A 20,178-nucleotide genomic window follows, 5' to 3' on the forward strand; every position below is an offset into this window, starting at 1 on the left:
CCGACTAAGGTTTAATCTGGGAGTTCTGGGTAGCTATAGTGGACCTGTGATGGAGACCATGTACAGAATGCTTTCCAGTCCATTTCTTGTGTCAGTGTGATTTCTTCATCTACTCTGCCATTCTTATTCCCAAATTTTATAGCATACATTTTGCCCACCATATCAGCACTGCAACTGTTACTTGTTACTACGTGTTTTAGTACGCACAACCCTACGGTGATTTCGTTTTGTTGTAAATGCAGGTTAACAGTTCTGTTGTGTGTGGAGCAAGAAAAAGCACCCACAGTTACCGATTCTACTATCAGTGATTGTTTTAACTGTCTTGTTTTACTATTTTGATGAGTATGTCCTGTATATTCTGCTTCCTGCCTTACTGTGTATGATAGCTCTTCATTTTTAATCTCATGTTATGTATGTTACATGGTTTATTAGCTATCATTATTTACCACAGTTTAGTTGTTCAACGTAATGTTATCCACACAAGTGGTGTGCAGTTTGAGTGCCGAGTGTGCTGTTGACCAAATATAAAGTGCTGTTGACTAATCAGTCTTTGATGCGTATACCTCTAACATTACATTTGTTGCGCGTTGACTTATTGTGTACAGCTGCAGTTGTATTTCAACCTGAGTGTGAATAAATGTGTTCGTACACACACTATTCATGTCAGTGATAATTCATTCCGTTGTAAGTACTCTGTGCTCACAAGCAGTTTCAGTCCATGGCACTATATGTGATGTATCTGTCTTCTATTTATTTACCGATTGCCAAAGGACACAAAGCTCCACAAGGCCATTGTTATTATTAAACTGTTTGTATGGTGTAACATGGCATCAAATTTTTCAAGTAAGTGAATGTTGGCAAATTGCAGATTTTATAATTGGGTTGTTTTCAAAATCAGCCTTATGCAAACACAATTAGTTTGTTTTCTGTTTTAACCCAGGCATGTTTCAACACCTGTGTGTCATCTTCTGTGGGTCAGATTATTTGTTTCTGTAAAGTATGATATGTAATTTATAATAATTTAACTGGCGTAGGCCTAAGAATTAAAATATGTGCAATTTGTTTTGTTTAGACACTCACCTTAAAATTACATCGCTAAATGAACTGCATTATTATACACCGGTGTCTGTGTACCTTTTCATTCTTTTTTTTTTTTACAGCATGTGCAAACTAGCCATGAAGAAAATTAATGCGTATTTATCAAGAACTGTTTCGTTGGTAGGGGTTATGTGTGTTTCTGTACTTACAAAACAAAAAACTCCCAAGAACACAAGCATCACCAGAGTACACACTTGTACTTACGACTGGGGCAGAGTGTAAAAGAAAACAGAAGAATTTATAGAAAAGAACAGCATTGTCAAATTACTCAAGATTGTACCATGAGGTACCAAAGAAACATACAAAACTCTGAGTCACCATCACAAAACTTGAGCCAAATACATGACGCAAGAATCTGAAAGCACCCAGATTCAATAGTTTACCAAAGATACAAAAAAATAACTGTCCAGTTAGGCCCATAATCAGTTTCAAAAATGCTCCATCTTACCACCTAGCTAGACGCCTACATACATTACCACAGAAATTATACACTTTCACAAATGACAGAAACCTAAAAAATGCTAGTGAACTCATAGAAAAGATAAGATACAGACATACCATCAGGAGCAACCCTTGTATCTTCTGACATCACATCCATGTACACAAATGTGCCAGTAGAAGAAACAGTTAGCATTGTTAAAAAACAGCTGCAGTATCAAGGAGGTATAAGTGCACAAATAGGCGAAATAGAAGCCACCCTAAAGATTATAACAGAACTACTTCACTTTCAGGAGTTCTGTCTACAAAAAGGTGGCCTACCAATGGGCTCCCCCATCAGCAGTCTACTTGCAAACATATTTCTAGACCACATTGAAAACAAAATATTCAGTGAAATAATACATCCAAAACAGTAAAAGATTATATACTGGTAACGATATGTGGATAACATCATTTGCTTGATTGATGAAACAGATACCCGAGTGAAACAATTACACAATGACATAAATACAGTTCACCCTAAAATAAAAGGCACCGTTGAGACAGAAGAGGAAATGAAACTTAAATTTCTTAGGCATCACCATACACAGAATCAACAACAAACATAATTTTGGAAACAGAACTCCACTGGACAAACTCAGCTACACACAGGAACTAAACACAATACACCAAATAAAGAGAATGGGTACAACACACAAATGATAGACAAACTGAGCAACAAAAAAAATTAAAAGAGAACAAACCATGAACAAATCACCAGCCATGACAAAAAACCAAGAACACAAACTCCAGACACACATACAGTAACAAAAGGTCCACAGGATGAGAAACATACTGAAGAAACAAGGGCTACAAATATCATTCCGCACAATAACACAGTATAGAAAAATCTAAGCACTAAGAACAACTCAGCAGACAAATTCTCCAAAGCTGGAATATATCAGTTAACTTGTAGTTCATGCCAGTCGGTCTGCATAGGCCAAACATGCAGAAATTTCAAAATGATGTACCCTGAACACCTCGGAGCCCTAATAAGTGATAGTACACACGCCATGTTTGCATATCATTTAATACCAGGAAACCACCACCGAAATAACATGAACATTGATCTTAAGATCCTAAGAGAAAGCAACAGTCTCTATCAAAAACTGGCAATAGGGGAGAACTACCACATACAAAAAGCAATAATACAAGGAGAGTGAGTCCTGAATGAAATTACAGCACTGTACAACAAAACACTGTTTGGAACACTCAATGAACTATACAAGGGCTCATCCCCACATAAAGCATAACACTCAAACAGCCTAAAACAAAAAACTTCTGTTTTCTCAGTTCCTTCCCCACCCCCTTTTTTCCATCTCTCTCTCTCTCTCTCTCTCTCTCTCTCTCTCTCTCTCTCTCTCTCTCTCTCTCCTCCCTCCCCCCCCCCCCCCCACACACACACACACACACACACACACACACACACACACTGTCCTGTCCCAGCAGCTACACCACACCAGCTCTGACAAAACATTCAAAATTAGAGCCACAACAAACACAATACCAACAATGAAAAAGTGAGCAGTGCCAATAACATAACACCTCTCACTGAGAATGGAGTCTGAAGTATCTACTCAGATCATATTTCGCCACATTTTGTGTAAGTGCAAGTGAAGTGAACTAGTGAGTGAAAATTTTGTGAAAAACTGTGTGGAAGACGCCACCCATACACGCAAGAGGGAGGAAGTACAGAAATGCACATAACCTCTACCCACGAAACAATTCTTGATAAATTACGCATTAATTTTCTTCATGGCTAGCTTGTATATAATGTGCTGTCAAAAAAATGATGAAAAAGATCACAAAAACCAGTGTATAATAATGCAGTCCGTTTAGCGACGTAATTTTTAAGAGGAGCGTCAAAACAAAACAAAACAAAGCAAATTGCTCATATTGTAATTCTTAGGCCTACAAAATTTAAATTATTATAAATTTCATAATGTACTTTACAGAAATAAAAATTTGACCCACAGAAGATGAGACATAGGTGTTGAAACATGTCTGGGTAAACACAAAAATAAACTAATTGTTTTTGAGTGAGGATAATTTTCAAAACAACCCAATTTTAAATCTCAAATATGGAAGAACATTAAGAGAAGCTTCAAACTTTAGCAAAATGAGTATACAGATTTTATTGTATGTACCATTCCTCTGCCATTACGTTTCCTGTTGATTTGTTGTATGTTTGTAGATGCTTGACACTGGCACATGAACCAAGATTACTGTACCACTATAAGAATAGTTACAACTAAAACCAGAAAATGATAAGGAACCCCAGTTTCACCTTGCTTTATGGCTGTAAATATGTAGAGTCCTAAATTGAAAATTGTTCATAACTGTTCTTCAAAAATTATTAACATATGCTTGTTTATACAGTTCATTTGAAATTAATTTTAATTAATAACATATTGCAATAGACACAACTTTCCTTCTACATTTGTGTGCCTTTTTAGATATTAATTTGAAGTACTGGATGAAAAATAAATTTATGGCACTTGAGTAAAAGAAGAGATCAGCTAATAGGACACATTCTAAAGCATGAAGTAATATCAGTTCAGTGATAGAGGAAAATGTGTGGGGTAAAAATTGTAGAGGGAGATCATGGCTTTACTACTATAAGCAGGATCGTGTGGTGTAGGGTACAATAGTTATGCAGAGAAGAGGAGACAGGGACAAGATAGGCAACTGAAGACGTGCATCTGACCCGTATTTGGACTGAACTGAAGGCCCCACCAAGAGTGGGGGAGGGGGGGCTGGGGACAAGGATGGAGATTCATCAGGTCCTGCACTATTGATTGGGGTTTAAGTGGAATTTAGTATTAGATTTTAATATAAACAATTAAATCTTTAAACGAAAATATCTAGCAAATTGCAGCATGTCATTTAAAATGATACACTTGTGCAGTCAGGAAACGTAGTTCCCCAAATCAGTACAGACTGATTCTCCGGCAGATGTTTGGTAGTGGGGCTGAAATTATGTTGTCGCCATGTATCATGAAATTGTAAGTATAAAAATGTCCTGTAAATTAAAAATCCCCATAGAAGCACCTTAGGAAACAACTAAACATAAATTTTTATCTGAATAATAATTATTTTGGAAACACATACTGCACAGTAATTTTAATATTTGCTAGGTAATTGTTGTTGCAGATAATGTAGCCAATCAAATGCAAATATCCCTGAGCCCATAAAATTTGCCAACAAAATGCTGCAGAGTATGTTAGACAAGTGCAGCCGCATATCAAAAATAATTTCATAAATACTACACAAGTAGCTCATTGTGTGACTACTGAACACAGTCCAGAGCAAACTTACATTTACTAAGAAAGGATAAATGTCAAACTATAAAAAGCCTTTTCTACTGAGGAATAAAACAGTGTCATAAATTACTTGAGGAGATAAGGGATTACTGAAAGGAATTATTGAGTCATTTAGAAAGTGTCTGTCGAGAAATACGTTCTATACAGTGAAGGACTGCCTGCGTAACACAGTATAGGAGATCTGTAAAAAAGTAACCCTAGTAAATAAAACAATGGGAAGTCCAGGATTGAATAACAACAATATTTTGAAATGAAAATACTGCTACTCAGCATATAGGGTACATGTTGAGTTGCAGATGGGCAAAAAGACTGCTATACATTTAAGCTTTTAGCCAATACATCTTCAGAAGTAGCGCACATGAGCCCCCCCCCCCCCCCCCCCCCCCCACACACACACACACACACACACACACACACACACACACACACACACAAAGTGTCTGGCCACTGTTGTTTTTTCAGTTTGGCTGTCTGCGACTCTGTGTCTCGCCCTATATTCTAAGTAGGAACCTTCTTCATAAAATTGTTGTCAACGCAAGTAAATAATAGTTGAAAAAATTATCGTTTCATGATACAATTTCATGCTATAATGGTTTTTCTTTTTCTCTGGAAAATCTTTCACCAAAACTCTGCCATAGATATTGCTGACATTAATCTCTTTCTAAGTTCAACATCACTCTTCGTGTAGAGAGATACTGACACAATTTTTCAGGTAGGGAAGTTACAGAACACAGTGGAAACTGGAAAATAATAATAATAATAATAATAATAATAATAATAATGGGTGGTCCAATGAACATTCAGCTGTCCTGAATAAGATTTTGCATGGTTTCCCTGAATCACTTCAGGTAAATATTGAGTTCCTACTGTATGGCCACAGCCTACTACGTGTTACACCCTTGTTAGGCTTTACCTCAAAAGATGCTGCTGTTGTGGTCTTCAGTCCAGACTGGTTTGAATCAGCTCTCTATGTTGCTCTATCCTGTGTAAGCCGCCTCATCTCAAAGTAACTGCTGCAACTTACGTCCTGAATCTGCCTACTGTAATCATCCCTTGGTCTCCCTCTACGATTTTTAACTGCCACACTTCCCTCCGTACTAAATTGGTGATCCCTTGGTGCCTCAGAATGTGTCCTACCATTCATTCCCATGTCCTAGTCAGGTTGTGCCACAAATTTCTTTTCTCCCCACTTCTATACAGTACCTCCTCATTAGTTATGTGATCTACCCAACTAATCATCATTTTTCTGTAACACCTCATTCCAAAAGCTTCTATTCTCTATTTATCTAAAATGTTTATCATCTGTGTTTCACTTCCATACATGGTTACATTCCATACAAATACTTTCAGAAAATACTTCCCAACACTTAAATCTGTCTTTGATGTTAAATTTCCCTCATTAAGAAATGCTTTCCCTTGCCATTGCCAGTCTACTTCAGCTATCATTAGTTATTTTGCTGTCCAAATAGCAATCTCATTTACTGTGTTTCGTTTCCTAATCTAATTCTGTCAGCACCATCTGATTTATTTCAACTGCTTTCCATTATTTCCGTTATCGTTGTTTTGCTTTTGTTGATGATGTTTACCTTATATCTTTTTTTCAAGATAACTGTCCATTCCATTCAACTGCTCTTCCAAGTCTTTCACTTTCTCTGACAGAATTGCGATGCCATCCGCAAAGCTCAGTTTTTGTTTATTCTCCCTAATATTTTGTTACTACTTCACATTTTTCTTTTATTCTCCCTAATATTTTGTTACTACTTCACATTTTTCTTTTGTTTCTCTTGCTGCTTGCTGAATCTACAGACTGAATAACATCTGGGATGGACTACAACCCTGTCTCACTCCCTTACCGACCTTTGTTTCCCTTTCATGCCCCTCGACTCTTTTAACTGCTGTCTGGTTTCAATAAAAGTTATAAATAGCCTTTCGCTCCCTGTATTTTACCCCTGCTACCTTCAGAACTTCAAAGAATGTTCCAGTCAATATTGTCAAAACCTTTCTCTAACTCTACAAATGCTACAAATATAAGTTTGCCTTTGTTAACCGATCTTCTAAGATGAGCCATAGGGTCAGAATTGCTTCCTACATTTCTCCAGTGTTTTCATTCTTCTATAAATAATTCATGTTAGTATTTTGCAACCGTGACATATTCAACTGATAGTTCGGTAATATTAACATGTCGGCATTTACTTTCTTTGGAATTAGAACTGGAATTATTTCATTCTTCTTGAGTTCTGAGGGTATTTCACCTCTCTCGTACATCTTGTACACCAGATGCAAGAGTTTTGTTGTGGCTGGCTCTCCCAAGGCTATCAGTAGCTCTGACGGAATGTTGTCTACTCTCGGGACCTCGTTTCAACTTAGATCTTTCACTGCTCTGTCAGATTCTTCTTGCAGTATCGTATTTCTCGCCACCTCTTCATTTACATCCTCTTCAATTTCTACAATATTGCCATCCAGTACATCTCCTTTGTATAGATCCTCTACTCCTTTCACCTTTTAGCTTTCCCTTCTTGGAATTCATAGAGTTGCTCATCTTTTCTTGAAACTCCTCTTTAATTTTCGTATAGGTGACATGTATCTTTCCGTAGTGAAATATGCCTCTAAATCCATTCCCTCCCCCCCCCCCCCCCCCCCCCCCCTATAGTCACTCCTGCTTAGGCATTTTGCATTACCTGTCACTAATTTTTTGGATGTTTCTATTCTTTCGCCTGCTTTATTTGCTGCATTTTTGTACTTTCTCCTATCGTCAGTTAACTCCAGTGCCTCCCTGCACACATTGTGCTAGCAGGTCTTTCATTAATGCCTTTACTCGACAGTCCCCGTCCGTCAGTACACGACATCTGCCGGGGCTCGGCAGTTCAGCTATGGTCATCCCTTGGCTTTTCCACTTCAGTCACATCACTGACAGTTGAGCTGAGTAACTTTAGAAGGTATGAAATGTCTGTGATGGATTTATTATTCAGCTAACATTCAATTACCAGTCCATGCTCAAAATTACTGAGCTCTCAAGCGACTCATTCTGGTGTTACTGTTTCTCTACTGGCAATGTAATACTCGGCATCCTTTCTACTGGAGGGTCCATCTTTCACAAAGTCTTAGTGGTCAGTTCCGCATTACGTAGGGGTGTGCAGGTTCTTTTCGTCAGATAGGGCACATGTGTCAACAAATTTCATAGTTTGATGTTTTTGTTGTTATCTCTGCAGCATATTTCCTGATGTGTTGTACAGCAGTAAAGACTGTGGTATAACACCAAAACTGCATTAACATAGTAAAAAAAACATCTATACCTGTTGACAGAAAATGGTGTCCCTTAAACAGTTCGTACAGGCTGCACGCACCTATTGAGAGTAGTTAAAGATATTGAGATGTGTCCAATGAAAATACATAAGTGCATTACGGTACCTGTAATTGAAAGAGCATTCAGGGGCAAAGAGAAATCCAATGTGAAGTCCGTATGTTTGCTGGGAGGCCTCATCTTAGATGTGGAGGGAACCTGCCTGCAGCCATTGAGCATCCAGGGTGCAGTCGTCTACAGGTTGTGGCTCATGTTGGCACTAGTGACGTCTGTCAATTGGGTTCTGAGGCCATCCTCAGTTTGTACCAGTGCTTGGCAGAAGTTGTGTAAAGATCTTGCGCACAGGCAGTAAGCAGAGCCCACAATTTGCAGCATTGTTCCCAGAGTTGATCGGGGTCCTTTGGTTTGAAGACGAGTAGTCGGTCTCGACTAAAGGCTTTGTCGACTCTGACTGTCTCAGCTGCAGATATCTGGACCTGCGTTGTCACGTGTGGGGTTGCAGGACTTCTCTAGATACATCGTTGGTACGCTATTCAAAGGAAGCAGCTGCACATGTAACACAATACTTGAGGGGAGTGTACATGAGGGTTTTCTAGGCTAGATGATAGTTTGGGGTTCTCTGACACACACACTCCAGTCAAAATGCAGATTTGCAAAATTAGATTGCTTTCACAGTAAAGACACTTTAACTGTTAAAATTTTATCAGCAAATTGTCGAAGTTCCACGATTTACTGTCCTGCAGGAAATTTGTCATAGTCAGATTGATTTCAGGATGGAGAGCTGTCTGAAACCAAAGTAGAAAGCTCTGAAATATTTAGCGAGACACAGAACGAATAGCCAGAGACAGGTTAGATGCCGTAGGTGGGGGCTGTGTTCATTGCAATCGATAAAAATATAATCTCTGATGAGGTCAATTTTTAGTCTCAATGTGAAGTTACCTGGGTACGTATAACAAGTCTAGGTGAAATAAAGTTAATCGTTTGATATTTTTACCGACCATCGAATTCCGCCGTGACAGTTTCATTCATTCAAAGAAAGTCTACACTCAGTAGTGCAAAAATACCCAGATCATGCAATATTAAGTGGAGGCTACTTTAACCTACCTATTACAGTCTGTGATGTCTATGGATTCATTGCAGGGGGTACAGACAGGCAGTCTTGAAAAGTTCTTTTTGACACAATTTTCCTGAAAAATTCTTAAGCAGCTAGTTAAACAACCCACATGCAGTGGAAATATTATAGACTATATAGGAACAAATAGTCCTGGTATTATCAATTATCAATATAGGAAAAGGGATTAGTGATAATGATGTCATCATAGTGCCAATGCTGGATGGATATCATTTAGTTCCAGTATTGTGGATGTAGAGGAAGTGTGGGCAAAGTTTAAATGGATTCTAAATCGTGCTCTGGAGAAGTATGTGCCGAGTAATGGATTAGGGATGGAAAAGACCCATTGTGGTTTAATAACAAAGTTCAGAAAATTCTGAGGAAGCAAAGGCTGTTGCACTATTGGTTTAAAAGAGAAGGCACAAATGGTGACAGGCAAGTTAGTAGAGATTGTGCATCTGTAAAAACTACCACAATCATACCTTACAGTGGAGAACATTAAAAAATTCTGGTCCTACATAAAATCGTTAAGTGGGTCTAAGGCTCCCATTTAGTCACTTGTTGCCCAGCCTGGTGTGGCAGTAGAAGACAGAAAAATGAAGCAATTGAGCGGTGATCTGAAACTGGAGAGTGCATCCTGTCAGATGTTCAAAACGACCTTAAACCTCTGTTGCCATTGATATTGGCTCTGCTGCATACACTGCACCAGACACAAGCACAGTGTATGGAATGCTGCTCCTGAGATAGGAGGGAGAGGATATACATCATCTACATGTCACAATCGGCATCTCCCTTCTGGTTACCCTGACTTTTCATTGTTTGCTCGAGATTATTTACAGCGACACTCCAGTTATCTGGGTTAATGTGTAACCAGACTGCACAGATAACTGATGAAAGCGGACTCCAAAATACTTTCTTTTCACTGGAAACTGCTCTGTACTGTATTTACAAAACATGCTGCTGCCACATTTGATAGCCTACAGCATCACTTCAGTATTGCATGCTGGTAACTCAAGACTTATTTATGACATTACACTTGATACACACAGTTTTTCATACGATTTTCTCTCAGTTGAATTTCAAGAAGTATATTTTTTCCACTTTTTCCTCATGACTGTTCTTATTTTCCAGAGTAAAATTCAATTTAGTTAAACAGATTTTGTCGCGCATACTTTAATAACAGAACAAAGCATTTCAGTGTGTCGGTGTGTGTGATACGGGGTTCCCCGGTCACACAGTTTTTTCTCTCTCCCTCTGCCGAGGACTGCAGTAGGTTACTTTCGTGCTTATCTACGGCATGCTCATTATCGGGGTACAGATCGAAGCCTGCACTATTTCTGATCGTTCTAAATGAAAGTACAGACACAGTATACTTCAGGCTCCATTTCTTATTTTTTCAAAACATGGCCAAATTATGCACTGATAATCCACAAAACAATAGACTGGATGGGTGAGATTAAGATATGTGAACACAAAATAACCAGTCTCGCATATGCGGATGACTTAGTTGTGATGGCAGATTCGATTGAAAGTTTGCAAAGTAATATTTCAGAGCTAGATCAGAAATGTAAGGACTATGGTATGAAGATTAGCATCTCCAAAACGAAAGTAATGTCAGTGGGAAAGAGATATAAATGGATTGGGTGCCAAATAGGAGAAACAAAGTTAGAACAGGTGGACGGTTTTTTATATATATATATATATATATATATATAATGGAAGGAAACATCCCACGTGGAATGTTTGTTTTTGTCTTTAAATATGTCTGCTTGTGTCTGTATGTGTGGATGGATATGTGCGTGTGTGCGAGTGTATACCTGTCCTTTTTTCCCCCTAAGGTAAGTCTTTCCGCTCCCGGGATTGGAATGACTCCTTACCCTCTCCCTTAAAACCCACTTCCTTTCGTCTTCCCCTCTCCTTCCCTCTTTCCTGATGAGGCAACAGTTTGTTGCGAAAGCTTGAATTTTGTGTGTATGTTTGTGTTTGTTTGTGTGTCTATCGACCTGCCAGCGCTTTTGTTCGGTAAGTCACCTTATATATATATATATATATATATATATATATATATATATATATATATATATATAGAGGGAAACATTCCACATGGGAAAAATTATATATAAAAACAAAGATGAGGTGACTTACCGAACGAAAGCGCTGGCAGGTCGATAGACACACAAACAAACACAAACATACACACAAAATTCAAGCTTTCGCAACAAACTGTTGCCTCATCAGGAAAGAGAGAAGGAGAGGGAAAAACGAAAGGATGTGGGTTTTAAGGGAGAGGGTAAGGAGTCATTCCAATATTTAAAGACCAATATGTCTGCTTGTCTGTATATGTGTGGATGGACGTGTGTGTGTGTGTGTGTGTGTGTGTGTGTGTGTGTGTGTGTGTGTGTGTGTGTGTGTGTGTGTGTGTGTGTGCGTGCGTGCGCGAGTGTATACCCGTCCTTTTATCCCCCTAAGGTAAGTCTTTCCGCTCCCGGGATTGGAATGACTCCTTAAACTCTCCCTTAAAACCCACATCCTTTCGTCTTTCCCTCTCCTTCCCTCTTTCCTGATGAGGCAACAGTTTGTTGCGAAAGCTTGAATTTTGTGTGTATGTTTGTGTTTGTTTGTGTGCCTGTTGACCTGCCAGCACTTTCATTTGGTAAGTCACATCATCTTTGTTTTTAGATATATTTTTCCTACGTGGAATGTTTCCCTCTATTATAACATATCATTATATATATAGACACACACTCCTGGAAATGGAAAAAAGAACACATTGACACCGGTGTGTCAGACCCACCATACTTGCTCCGGACACTGCGAGAGGGCTGTACAAGCAATGATCACACGCACGGCACAGCGGACACACCAGGAACCGCGGTGTTGGCCGTCGAATGGCGCTAGCTGCGCAGCATTTGTGCACCGCCGCCGTCAGTGTCAGCCAGTTTGCCGTGGCATACGGAGCTCCATCGCAGTCTTTAACACTGGTAGCATGCCGCGACAGCGTGGACGTGAACCGTATGTGCAGTTGACGGACTTTGAGCGAGGGCGTATAGTGGGAATGTGGGAGGCCGGGTGGACGTACCGCCGAATTGCTCAACACGTGGGGCGTGAGGTCTCCACAGTACATCGATGTTGTCGCCAGTGGTCGGCGGAAGGTGCACGTGCCCGTCGACCTGGGACCGGACCGCAGCGACGCACGGATGCACGCCAAGACCGTAGGATCCTACGCAGTGCCGTAGGGGACCGCACCGCCACTTCCCAGCAAATTAGGGACACTGTTGCTCCTGGGGTATCGGCGAAGACCATTCGCAACCGTCTCCATGAAGCTGGGCTACGGTCCCGCACACCGTTAGGCCGTCTTCCGCTCACGCCCCAACATCGTGCAGCCCGCCTCCAGTGGTGTCGCGACAGGCGTGAATGGAGGGACGAATGGAGATGTGTCGTCTTCAGCGATGAGAGTCGCTTCTGCCTTGGTGCCAATGATGGTCGTATGCGTGTTTGGCGCCGTGCAGGTGAGCGCCACAATCAGGACTGCATACGACCGAGGCACACAGGGCCAACACCCGGCATCTTGGTGTGGGGAGCGATCTCCTACACTGGCCGTACACCACTGGTGATCGTCGAGGGGACACTGAATAGTGCACGGTACATCCAAACCCGTCATCGAACCCATTGTTCTACCATTCCTAGACCGGCAAGGGAACTTGCTGTTCCAACAGGACAACGCACGTCCGCATGTATCCCGTGCCACCCAACGTGCTCCAGAAGGTGTAAGTCAACTACCCTGGCCAGCAAGATCTCCGGATCTGTCCCCCATTGAGCATGTTTGGGACTGGATGAAGCGGCGTCTCACGCGGTCTGCACGTCCAGCACGAACGCTGGTCCAACTGAGGCGCCAGGTGGAAATGGCATGGCAAGCCGTTCCACAGGACTACATCCAGCATCTCTACGATCGTCTCCATGGGAGAATAGCAGCCTGCATTGCTGCGAAAGGTGGATATACACTGTACTAGTGCCGACATTGTGCATGCTCTGTTGCCTGTGTCTATGTGCCTGTGGTCCTGTCAGTGTGATCATGTGATGTATCTGACCCCAGGAATGTGTCAATAAAGTTTCCCCTTCCTGGGACAATGAATTCACGGTGTTCTTATTTCAATTTCCGTGTGTGTGTGTGTGTGTGTGTGTGTGTGTGTGTGTGTGTGTGTGTGTGTGTATATATATTAAGGAAGTCAGTACCGAGACTAAGTTATCTGTGCACCGTCCAATCTTTTGACCAACTTTGTTGTATGGGAGCGAAAGCTGGGTGGATTCAGGTTACCTTATCGATAAGGTTGAGGTTACGGATATGAAAGTAGCTAGGATGATTGCAGTAGATGGGAACAATGGCAGGAGGGTGTCCACAATGAGGAAATCAAAGATAAACTTGGGAATGAAGTCTATAGATGTAGCAGTCAGGGCGAACAGGCTTAGATGGTGGGGTCATGTTACACGCATGGGAGAAGCAAGGTTACCCAAGAGACTCATGGGTTCAGCAGTAGAGGGTAGGAGGAGTCGGGGCAGACCAAGGAGAAGGTACCTGGATTCGGTTAAAAGAATGATTTTGAAGTAATAGGCTTAACATCAGAAGAGGCACCAATGTTAGCACTGAATAGGGGATCATGGAGGAATTTTATAAGGGGGGCTATGCTCCAGACTGAACGCTGAAAGGCATAATCAGTCTTAGATGATGATGATGATGATGATGATGATGATGATGATTATTCTACAAACTGCATAATTGGCACACAAATAATATGGAACTTGCTGTACTTAAATATATTTTTATGCAGCATTTGTGCTTCATATCATAAGGTTGTAGCCAGTTTACAGAATATTTTACATAACTGCAATTAAATACAGCTGCGTGCTGACCACTCACAGGTTAGTTTATATAACAGTAAAAACATTTAGTTTAGGAAGAAGCAATGCGTATTTTTTGTGCTGCAGCAGCTAAAAAACTTGAAACAATAATTCTATGCAATAGCAAGAGCTGATTTTGAGAAACTTTCATCAGGTTTAGCTTAATTCTGTCAGGCATTTTGTATAACTGCTTAAACAATCAAAGTTTTTACCCCCTTCTGAGCAAGTCATTTATAAGCGTGTGAATTTTTTCATCCAGAACTATAATGTAAACAGTTTACTATGTTCTGAATAACAGTAAATTATTTCATAATAGAATTACTAGGGGCATTAAATAAGTAATGCAACTCTTTTATTTTGCAAAAGCAAGTTGGTCGTATTCAGGATTCCAATACACGATATTATTCCCCATTCTTATAGTTAAAAAAAACCCTAATCTTCTACCCAATCTCCAATCTCCATTCGGCGTGACAGCATTGTGCCACCTTACTGCGAGGGCCCGTACGTCCGCACGGTACCACGTCAGAGCTGACGTCTCGCTGCATCGGTAACCTCCCTGTCGTCGACAAACTGCTTCCTGTGGAGTGCATCCTTCATTGGGCCAGAGAGATGGAAGTTGGAAGGTGCGTGATCCGGGCTGTAAGACAGATGAGGAACAGTCCAGTGAAGTTTTGTGCGCAGACTCGGGGGAGGTCTCGTGTTGTCATGGAGGAGGAGGAACTAGTTTGCACTTTGGGGTGACAAAAACGCTGAAGTCATTTTTTCAATTTTCTCAAGGTAGCATAGTACACTTCAGAGTCGATCATTGCACTACGAGGGAGAACATCGAACAGAATAATCTCTTCGGATCCCAAAAGACTGTTGCTGTGACTTAACTGGCTGAAGGTGTGGCTAATTTCCAATTTGAAGTGACATACCCACGTTTATTCACCTGTGATACTGATCGACAAAAAATTACCACAATCCGACTCATTAAATTTGCGAGCAATTCTGCGCAAATAGTCCTTCGTTGTTCTTTACGGTCTTCATTTAGGCGGAGAGGAAGCCGGTGGGCTCACACCTTCGTGTACCTCGACTGGTGGATCAGTGTCAGCACTACCGATAGATGTCCAGTTGTGCAGCAAGGTTTTTGACTGTGATTTGTCAATCATCTGAAATGAAAGTGTCCACAAGTTCCGACATTACAGCAGTCGCAGCTGTGTGTCGACGGATGGCGCACTGGTGATCGGACAGGTTTGTGTGTCCTTGTTGCAGTGATGGCTGATAGCTTGTCGGACAACTTGGTGTGCTTTCATTCACTGGCGTGTCTCCTTAGACACTCTGCAAGAGTCCAAGAGTCTCATAGACTCCGTAATGCACTGGTTTTCCGTGAAAAGAAGCTCGATGACAGCTCTCTGCTTAGAATGCACCTCTGTAACACACACCATTTTCAATGCTACGTATAATGCCGCCGTGTAGCAGAACTTTATGAAACTGTAGGGGCCGAAGTGGGAATTTTCCACAATGTCCTACAACAAATTCTGCAGTTTATCAACTGAAATTGGCGAAGGAAAAAAATGTTGCATTACTTGTCGAGTGCCCTTGGTATTTACTCTGGAGCTGTGGTTAAGATGTGTAACTTGTTAAGTAGGGGTAAAGTTGACTGTAGGAGACTGCATTTGATTCTTACTGTGTTGCTGTATACTGCGCACGTATTATTTTTTAATAGTGGCTTAGCTCAGAATATAATTCTGTGTATTACCAATTGAAAATGAGCAAAAATATGGTAACTTTCCAATTTGCGACACACATTGATGCACAGTTTATAAGTGGTTTTGATCTGACAATGTAAGGCTAGTATGAATCTGCTTGCTCTGTTGTTTTGCCTCCATTTTGGGTACAGACAAGAACTGGCATATTTTATCTTACAATAGTATTACTGATAACGTAATTCCATTGATTGTATTGACGTTTTTGGAAACCTGCATCGGAGTTCATTTTTTAAATAAAGAAACAGTGCATCAATTTCATTGTTTATATCACAAAGGACTACAGATTTTCAATGTGGTTATGTGTCTGTGTAATTTCAAAATCAATCTTGTGAATTAAGTACAATCAATAAAACAGCTGAATTGATTCTCCAGTAGCAGTATACTAAAAAATTACTGCTGAAGACATCTCAGGTTTCATTCACATGGGTGAACAGCAAGAAAACTTCATCAGCTATTTTCAGATTAGGTTTATTATAAAATTCCTGCATGTTTGCTTGAATGATTGGCAGTTGGTATATGAAATACTTTGTGTCATCAGTTTATCTTTGTTAGTGGGAGAGCTCTGTGGTTGTTTAGAGTATCTCAATAGCCAATGTGTTGTGCAGATGACATTCAATATAATTTTAGAAAATATATTCTTTCTACGTATGAAGTGCAGTACGTATAAGTACTGAGACATGGAAATAATTACAGTTAAATAACTAATTTGGTGTGCATTATTGTCATAATCATAACTGTAAATCTAAATGCGGGCAAGAGCAGCCTGTGATGGAACATTTCCTATAGCCATAGATTGTTAATATGTTTTCTGGAATACAATTTAACTTTAAGCAGACTGCATCTCTTCCTATAGATTGGATGTTATGTGGTGCTGTCTGAACCATTTGCTCGTATCTTTTTACAGTCGAGACGTGGCCCGAGGAGAAGTACCTGAAGCTCGTAAAGACGCTGCACATTCGCGAGTTCAGCGTGTTCGGGCAGTACGCGTCTGTGAGGGCGCTGGTGGATCGGCCTGTGCGAGATGACAGGAGTGCCCTCAAAGGGTGCGTGGCCTGGGCTATCCTGCAAGTGCTCCACGGTGTCGGGCCCGACAAGGTTTGTCATTCTTTGGCTTCTCCCGCTGTACGTCGGTCTCGAGGCGAATCTCGGGTACTCGGTGTCGGACGGGCACAGTATTTCGACGAGCGATCCTGTCGCCACCACAGTGTGTGCAGACTCGTTGGTCTGCTTGTTGTGGGCAGGTGATTTATATCCCCTTCCCACATCTCCAGAATTATTCCATACACTGGTGTGACTACAGTTATGTTCTCGGTGAAGTTTGGGCCTTGTGCTCAGTATAATAGAGGAGGAGAATGAGGTACTCGGCTGACACGACCAGATGGTGGCAGTGGCGGGTGGAGTGCCATCGGCCGTGCCATCGATGTTGCCTCTCCCGCGAACACTGCACTGAACGTGACCACAGCATACGGAGCCACTCCTGAGTCCAGAGGGAGAGGATTTGTAACCTGTATGCCCCCGTAGGTGATCTAAGTAGTGCACCTCGTAACTGAACGTTCCTGGTACCTGACAACATTACGTACTCCCCCTGCCATTTCTTAATTCTCTGCCTGTTTATAGTACCGATTTAGTTGTTCTTCACTGGCCAATGCGTGGAACAATTTCAGCATTGTGTGTGTTATTTCAAGTACGTGTGGACACTTTCCACTGAAGCAGCTTTGTTTCACAGCTTCTGGTCGCATATTATCCAATATTTGTCTTGTGGTTCCGTGAGCCATTGTGACTTACACAGTTTGCATGAGAATGACTGTGGTCAGGTAATCAGTATTCTACCATCCTTCATTCAGAGCCCTGTTTTGTTTCACGTTTTTATTCAGCCTTGCAGCTTGTCCTGAAGGCAGTTCAGTACCGATGAATGACCATGAGATACACAGAATTGCCATCATTACAACACCAAAAGAGCATAGAAAATTCAACTGACTTTATTTGCACATATCTTAAAGACTGAACTATTAACAGTTCAAGTTAGATTATTACTTTTGCTACTTGTGGGCCCCAACTCTTCACACTGTCCCCTACGTTGATCTTCTTGCATCTTTGTAAACACTAGTGGGTGATCAGTTTTTCAATAGGGTGCCCATTTTCTATATTAAATTGTATATATTATGAATTCTTATATCACTATAGTATCTGTTTTATGATAACTGTTGTGAACATTTTTAAATACGATAATATTCATGTCATTAGCTGTTGGGAGGCTGAGGCGACTGCATATGTTACAATCGGCATTCTCTTCTCTCAGTGTGTTTTCAGGCAGGCTGTGTGTTACCTCAGCCACTGCTGGTGGCATCAGTAGTCTTGTAACCGGAATCAGACACGATCGAGAGACACAGGCCGACTGGCAGTGGGCGTTGACGGTGAGTCGCAAAAACCCACAGACAGACAGTTATGGACAACAACGAAGACAACAACCGTGAACAGATGTGGCTCTATACAAGTCGGAAGAGTAGACCAGATTGCAGAATGCCATTGAGCTTAGCCGCTGTGGTGGTGGATACCGTGCTGGGCACCGAGGGGTAGTTGGAATAAGTGTCCACAACAATAAGCCACATTGAGCTGAGGGAGGGGCCAGCGAAATCTAGATGAATGCAGACCCAAGGGTGACGGTGAGTAGGCCAGGGGGTGAAAGACAGGTGGAGGAAGGACTTTCATCTGAGACATACCCCAGTGCCCGTGACAGAAGAGTTTCGAGGCTTGAGTGAATAAAGTATTCAGGTGACAATATGGTGGGTACCTGCTTCTGCATCAAGCAGGAGCACATTGGAGATGGACTGACAAACGATGAGAGAGGCAAACACAGGCGTAGAGCTCGGGACCATATGACTTTAAAAAAAAGTGGGTCACCCACGGAGGACACAGTGTGCGACATGCCACAAGATGGTCACAGCACATGTCCACCACCACACGAGTAGCAGTGATGGGAAACCCATCCGAGGTGTGTTGTCATTCCACATCGATGGAAAACAGGAGAGCTCCAGTTGGTTAAACACTGCATCTGGTCCTGGGAGTAAACGTGAGAGGAAATCTGCATTTGCATGTTGTTCAGTAGGCTTGCATGTGATGGTGTAATTGTCCGTCCGCTCTGGAAGCAGAGATTGTGACCCAAAGAGTGCTACGAGCAGTTTATGGTCTGTAACGAGTGTATACCGCGACCCAAATACGTACACTTGGAATTTCTTCAAGGCAAAGATGATTGCCAATGCCTCTTTCTCGATCTGGGAATAATTGTGTTGGGCAGGCATCAGTGTTCTGGGTCATAGGTGATAGATTGCTCCGTACCATCATCATTACGATGTGCCAGCTCTGCACCAATGCCATAGGGAGAAGCATCCGCAACCAAAACAAGGGGGTGTGATGAGGGAAAGAGGGGTTAAGGCAGTGTGCAGAAGTAACATGCGCTTCAGCTGTGTGAAGGCCCGCTCACAGGCCGCTGACCACTGAAATGGAATGTCTTTCTTTCACATGTTTGAGGGGCTGCACAATGTGTGCTGCCTGCAGGAGGAACTTAGAATAATAATAATTTACTCCTCCAAAAAAGCCTGCAACTCCTAGAGGTTTTGGGTATGTGGGAGAGAGTCGGTAACAGAAACGTTATGGCAAGTGGGCTGACTCCCGTCTATGGGGAGCAAGTGGGCCAGGTAGACCACATGTTCCCGGAAAAACTGGCATTTGTGCAGACGGTACTTGAGCCCTGCATCCCAGAGTGTAGTAAAGAGGGTATGTAGGTTACACAGGTGGTCTTGGCACCTAGTATGTGTAACAATTAAGTCATCCAGGTAATTGGTACAAGCTGGGATGGACATGGTTAACTGTTCCAGGTATCTTGGGAAGATCACTGGAGCGGAAGAGATCCCAAAAGGCAAATGCTTGTATTTGTATAAGCCAAAAGGCACATTTATGACTACAACATGTTGCGATTTCTCATCTAGTGGTATCTGTAAGCAAGCTTCAGCAAGGTCTATTTTAGAAAAACATTAATATCAAGAGGAGATCCTTTTCGTGTGGTATGGGATAGGTTTCTCCTAGAGCTTGGTCATTGATTGTTGACAAAAAATCTCCACAAAGCCAGAGGGAACCATTTGACTTTGGACTACGACGGGGGGTGTGGCCCGAGCACTAGTTTTGACCAGTCCTATGACCCGAACGTCGTGAAGGCAATAGAAT

General features: G+C 41.6%; 1 protein-coding gene across 2 annotated transcripts in view; it reads left to right on the forward strand.

Annotated features, from left to right (window-relative positions):
* The window catches only part of LOC124554024, a 74,998-nt gene that overhangs the window by 37,407 nt on the left and 17,413 nt on the right, over positions 1-20,178 (forward strand). For both annotated transcript variants that reach the window (XM_047128049.1, XM_047128050.1), the window contains exon 4: positions 16,862-17,052. In XM_047128049.1, coding sequence (XP_046984005.1) covers positions 16,862-17,052 — 191 coding nt within the window. The remainder of the gene's footprint in view (positions 1-16,861; positions 17,053-20,178) is intronic.

This window comes from Schistocerca americana, chromosome 11 (assembly GCF_021461395.2).
Source record: "Schistocerca americana isolate TAMUIC-IGC-003095 chromosome 11, iqSchAmer2.1, whole genome shotgun sequence".
Lineage (NCBI taxonomy): Eukaryota > Metazoa > Arthropoda > Insecta > Orthoptera > Acrididae > Schistocerca > Schistocerca americana.